Source organism: Bos indicus, chromosome 11, assembly GCF_029378745.1.
Source record: "Bos indicus isolate NIAB-ARS_2022 breed Sahiwal x Tharparkar chromosome 11, NIAB-ARS_B.indTharparkar_mat_pri_1.0, whole genome shotgun sequence".
Classification (NCBI taxonomy): domain Eukaryota; kingdom Metazoa; phylum Chordata; class Mammalia; order Artiodactyla; family Bovidae; genus Bos; species Bos indicus.
Window position 1 is genome coordinate 93852508 of NC_091770.1, and position 6201 is coordinate 93858708.

General features: G+C 35.4%; 1 protein-coding gene across 7 annotated transcripts in view; it reads left to right on the forward strand.

Moving 5' to 3' along the window:
- Positions 1–6201, forward strand: part of RABGAP1 (RAB GTPase activating protein 1) — a 169183-nt gene that overhangs the window by 74358 nt on the left and 88624 nt on the right. For all 7 annotated transcript variants that reach the window (XM_070798118.1, XM_070798119.1, XM_070798117.1 and 4 more), the window contains 2 exons: positions 485–578; positions 4577–4727. In XM_070798118.1, the coding sequence (XP_070654219.1) occupies positions 485–578; positions 4577–4727 (245 nt within the window). The remainder of the gene's footprint in view (positions 1–484; positions 579–4576; positions 4728–6201) is intronic.

Genomic DNA, 6201 nt, shown 5'->3' on the forward strand with positions numbered 1-6201 from the left:
ACTTAATATTTTGCCAAATCATTATGTTAAAAAGTGTCAACACAAGTTTGGATTGTAAACGTACATCAAAATTTATTCAAATACTCTCTGCTTTTCTATTTTGGAAGCTTATGCATGTGTGTTTTGTGCTTTTAGCTGTTATACGTAAGACTGCTATATATTTTCATGTGTGACATTGTTTGCTGTGAAACAGGTAAGAGAACATACCATACTTTGAGTCCTATCATTTTATAGTCATATGGCTCTTTTTTCAGTTGACATTATGTAGGCATATATAAAAAGGAAGAGAATTAAAGAGTTTCAGCAACATTCCACCTAGGGCCACTTTTACTTTTCTTGTATTTATGACTATATGCTTAGAGAGAAGTTATGATACTGTGCTCCCAATGAAATCTTTCAAATTTGACTGTTACATTTCCAGGTCATTCTTCTGGCTAGCATAGCTACCTCTATTATCCTTTTTTGTGTGTTTTGTTTATTAAAGATAACGATGAGCCTCTCTTGAGTGGATCTGGTGATGTATCCAAAGAATGTGCAGAAAAAATTCTTGAAACATGGGGAGAACTGCTGTCTAAATGGTAAGTTGTGATAGAATAGTTCTCCTTTCCAGTTCTTATGTTATGGGTAGGGAATTTTGCCAAACATTTTTCAGTTTTGGAGCTGATAATAAAAACCTAAGTATGAGGTTCACATTCGAGAATCTCTGTTGGTAGAGGTTTATAAGGGTAATGAAGTCGTGAAGATCTGAAATCAGCTTTCAAAATATCAGAAACCTAGTAAGCTTTCAGTGCTGCAGAAATATTTATGCAAACATGGAATCCATGGAGAAAATAATTAAGGAAAGAAGTCACTTATATTGAAGTGGGTAGGAATTGCTGATTGGTTAAGATAATACACAGTAGTTAAGGCAATACACAGTAATCAGGAAAGCTTAGAAGATACACAATGCATAGAACCATGATAGAGACTGCAGTGGGATTTTTCCCTATCTCTGTTATATGCCTCAAGTGACAGAGCAGAATGTTATAAACATGGTATATATTTATTGCTCTACCAATTAGTAACACTTGTAAAATTCAGGAATTTCTCATCAGCTCAAGAGACAGTTTGATGACAGTGTTAAGAAATATCCTATAGACTGTCTAAAAAGAGTACACTTGCTTCAGGTAATCTATTAGTGAAATCAGAGACATTCTGGTAAATCAGGTTGGTGAGACGTTTATGTCGTTTACTTTCCCCACTGTGTAGGATGCCAGTATATGCTGAAAAGAGCTGAACTTGAAAATGATCTGAGCAGTTTTCTGTTTCTGACTTTCTGGTTCTTAGGGTTATCATACCAACTCCCCCATGGACCTGCTACTTGGAGTCTGATTTTTCTCTGAAGTTTTAACTATTGAAACCTTCACTCTGCTCTTAGTAAAATTGTGTCTCAGCATTAAAAACAAACTTCATGCCCTTAAGGGCTGGGACTATAATGGGCATCATCTGCTTCTAGCACTCTCACAAAGCTTTACACTTTCGGTAAAACACTCTCCAATTGGGAAATGTCAAATATGTACAGGAGGAGAATGCAAACCAAAGCATGGTTTGTCTTTACACAAGTGGTTTTAATAAATGACATCTGCAGAAGCCCCCCCAGGGGAATAGTTCTCTTTTATTTTTTTACATTCCTTCAGCAATCAGGAGACAAACCTGCTGATGCTCTCATCACAATATATTTTCAGTTCAGTGAATTTGGAGTGTTTGGACTGCTGCTGGCAGAAATTTCATCTGTATAAAAAGATTTCTGCTCTAAAATAGAAACGTAATTGAGTCTTGACATGGGTTATATAATAGTGTATGTAAAATTATATAGATACAGCATTTAGACTCTAAATGCTCTAAGTTTTATAAAATGAACCCACCAGCGTTTTATACAATTGCTTGGAATTTGTTTAGTTATCAGGCTTTTGTTTATCCATATTGTTATTCTTTTGATAAAATGATATCCTTATCGTACTCCTTCAAATACGTTAACTAACTTTCCATCTGTCTCACCTATCTTCAGGATGTTTATAACTGTTTTTTTTGCTGATTCAGTCATGTGTTTAGAAGTAATAATATTTCTTCAATTTATTTTGTCATTATTTTTTCATCATTATTATATGTGTTTTACGATAGGAATCATCACCGTGTCATGGAATTTTAGAGCCTAGTAGACCTGGCTTCAGGTCCTACCTCTCCTGTTTCTAAACTGTATGATCTTGTGCAGGTCACTTAACTCTTGAGAATCTGTCTTCATTTGCAAAATATAAGTCTGTAGAACCACCATGCAGGATTATTGTAGATTAAGAATAATAGATGTTGCGATGGTAGTAATCATAGTAAGAAGTAATAGATTTACTCTGTGCCCAGTACTGTGCTAAGTTATGTGCTCTATTTCAACTATAATAACCTTATAAAATAGTATCCATTTTTATAGATGAGGAAACTGGCTTAGAGATTAAGTCAACAATTCTAGTTAGTAAACAGCAGGCTCAGAATTTTTAACACATTCAGGTCTGATTCCAAAACTGATTTAACTCTACATTAGATTTTAGTGTCAGTGTTTATAATAAATATACCTTTGTGCTCTAATTCTCCAGGTTCATTTTGATAAGAATTTTAGTGGTTAAGAGAACTAATGTCAGTAATAGTTGGCTGAGTTATCATCAGTGACAAAATTATTCTGAAAATGATTTTACCAATATAAATCAAGCTTGTGTTATCAAATAATTCTTGGGTTAGTTTTTTTTTTAAGAGCCAAATATAAATATTTTAGGTTTTGTGGTCAATAGACTCTGTTGCACCTACTCACCTCTACTGTTGCAGTGTGAAAGCAGCCATAGACAATACATAAATAAAAATGGCTTGTGTTTCAGTAAGAGTTGGTTTACAGAAACACATGGTGAGCCAGATTTGTCCCATAGGCCATAGTGTGCCAATCCTTGGATTAGATAATGGAACTACTTTAGTCCTTTCTACTTCCAACTCTTCAACTTATATATATGTGTGTGTGTGTGTGTGTGTGTATATATATTTTTTTCCCCCAAGCAAAGCCAAAACTGTGTTAAACTGTCTATAGCTCTTGTATTAAGGTGCTAGCATCATCACAGAATTAATAACTTTTAATAACTTTTAAATGTACTGTGTTTCATTCTGCTGGAGTTCTGGGAGAATTTTGAGAGAAGTCTCAAGACCTTTCTGTACAATATTTTGATAGTGGTCATTTTGTACCAGTAAGTGAAGTCGCTCAGTCATGTCCAACTCTTTGTGACCCCATGGATGGTAGCCTACCAGGCTCTTCTGTCCATGGAATTTTCCAGGCAAGAGTACTGGAGTGGGTTGCCATTTCCTTCTCCAGAAGATCTTCCCGACCCAGGGATCGAACCCACATCTCCCTCATTGTAGGCAGACGCTTTACTGTCTGAGCCACCAGGGAAGTCCTGGTAAGTTGTGCTTAAATCTGATAGCCACAGAAATTCCTCCATGTCAGAATCTTGCTTTATTGACTCAGTAATGGTGGCTCTCAAATCACAAAGCACCTGTGATGTAACAGATAGAGCATTCATTGAGCTTGAGTCTACCTCAGTCTCTTAATCAACTTCCCTGAACTTCTTTCTCCATCTGTAGAACTGGAGATACTACCACATACCTCAAATGGTTGTTGTGAGGATCGAATAAAATTAAATGCAAAAGCACTTTGTAAGTTAATACCAACACTTCTAAAAATTCTTTTTCAAGATGTTTTATTTCCCCCAGTAAAAGTATTTTAGGGAATTCCCTGGCGGTCCGATGATTAGGACTTCGGGCTTCCACTGCAGGGGGCAATGGGTTTGATTCTGGTCTGGGAACACTTGCCTGGAGAATTCCATGAACAGAAGAGCCCAGCAGGCTGCAGTCCACAAGGTCACAAAGAGTTGGCCACAACTAAGTGACTTTCATCATCATCTGAAAAATAAGATCCTGCATGCTGCAACCCCCCACCAAAGAGATGTCTTATTCCCCCCATTTTGTAGATGAAATAAATGAAGCTCCAACACTTTAGTAACTTGTTTTGACAATATAATAGTACAGTAGAAACTTTTATCCATCATAGTTATTAAAAATTTATTTAAAGCACCATAAAAACTGCTGAAAGCATTTATTTTTATATTCTTACTTAGAACAAATCTTTACCTAAAACATAAAAATATACAGTTTACTTATTAATTTTGATGCAGAGCCAAGCTCTTATCTTTAGCTATGTGTCCACTATTGAGAATTTTGCTTTGTTTTTCTTGCACAAGTCACAACCATAAAGCTGTAGTTTCCAGTTCTGATTTTTTTTTTAATTAGACCAATAATTTAGAGATACATAAGACACAGTCTGACTTCAGAATTTTTTTCTCCACCCAATCTTTTACAGTTATATTGGCCACGTCTAGTTCTAGGCTTTTTTCTTTATTAATGTTTTTTATTAAGTCTTTATATATCGTTTAGTTTAGCTTTCCTAAAAGTAACACTCTTTTAAAAGCTCTGTCTTTTATGCACTTACAGCTTATGGCTTTGTTTTTAGGCATCTCAACTTGAGCGTGAGGCCAAAGCAGTTGTCATCCTTAGTAAGAAGCGGTGTTCCTGAAGCTCTTCGAGGAGAAGTCTGGCAGCTCCTAGCAGGTTGTCACAACAATGACCACCTGGTAGAAAAATACCGAATTCTCATCACTAAGGTAAGGGGATGATAATTCAGCTTCAGCATTAGTTCCTTTAGAATTCTATTCATAAAAGATTATTCTGTCTATTCACTTACCAAGAATTTTATGTAATTCCTTTAACTAACATAAGAATAGAACTTTCAGACTTCTGGCTCAGTTATTTCCAGTGTTGGCACAAAGGAGAAGGCATAGGTTTTCTTCCTTCCTTTTCACCTCAGAGGCAAAAGATGGCCTCTGCCCTTTGTGTATAGGTCAGTTGTGCTGTGCTGTGTGTAAAAACTTTCCTTTATTTATTTTAATCCTTTTCACCCTTCCCAGAAATGTGCTGTTTGTAAGTAATGGCCTAGTCCTATTTTTTTTTTTTTTTTTTTTTTTTACAATTGGAAGAACATGGTTCTATCATCTTAAACCATGTTTCCTTTCAGTTCATTCCTCTAAACTGAATTCTCAATTTTTATGGTATCCCCTTCTCAAGTTGATGAATTCCTCAAGGTTTTGCAAGTGAAGCAACGCAACTATTCTTTGTATAGGCATGCAGAAATTTAATTTTCTGCTAGGTCAGGCAGTGGTTTGCGCCTTTTGCACCCATGTTAACTGGTTTTAAGCTTTGCTTTTGTTTTCCAAAATTCTTAAAATCTTCATCTTTAGGAAGCGGTTTCTTTGATGGTATAGAAATTTCAAACCTGAGTTATGAATGAACTGCTCAGAATTCTCAATAATATATGAGAATTTTTCAGTGTGACAAAGTAATAGGACTTCTTTTAAAAATATACTAAACCTTATGAGAAGTGAATAATACTGATATAAAACTACTTTTTCTTTTCTTTTAGTACTTTGTAGGTAAGGATAGAATTCGAACATGAAGTCAGATCTTTCCTCACCAGAATAATGACTTTTATTTGCTCAAAATATTTTTCGTCAAGAAAAATGTTCTCAAGAACTAACGTTCTGATTCCCTTGATTGTGTCAGTGTAATTGTTTAACCCACTATATTGAGTGCCTATTACAATTGCAGTGTTGGAGCTATGAAGTCAAACAAAAGCAGTTAACATAAGTTGTGTGGTAATCTGGAAAAGCACAGTAGAAACCATCAAAAGGAGTGACTAATTCCGCATGGGGGGATAGGAAGAGTGTTTATCAGGAATATAATGTTTAAGATGGGTTTCAGAAAAGACCTTACCAGGCATGAAAGAATGACAGAGTGTTGTACTCATAGTATCATTGGAAACATGGAAGAACAGGGTACGCAATGTGTGAGAGACTAGCAAAGGTACAGCTAGTTCATTTTTTTCTTTTATTTGCAAGTCCTGTTAGGTAATTGTAACATTTTGAAGTCCTTTGAAATGTTTGGCCAAAAATTATTTCTTAAGTATTTTTGGTGTGGCTACTCATACAGATAATTTAAAGACATGGAATATTCTCTTTTTGTGGTTCCATGAAAATGGTGATACCTGTTTCTCAAAGAAGAACCTGGTAGTTAGATGATGTG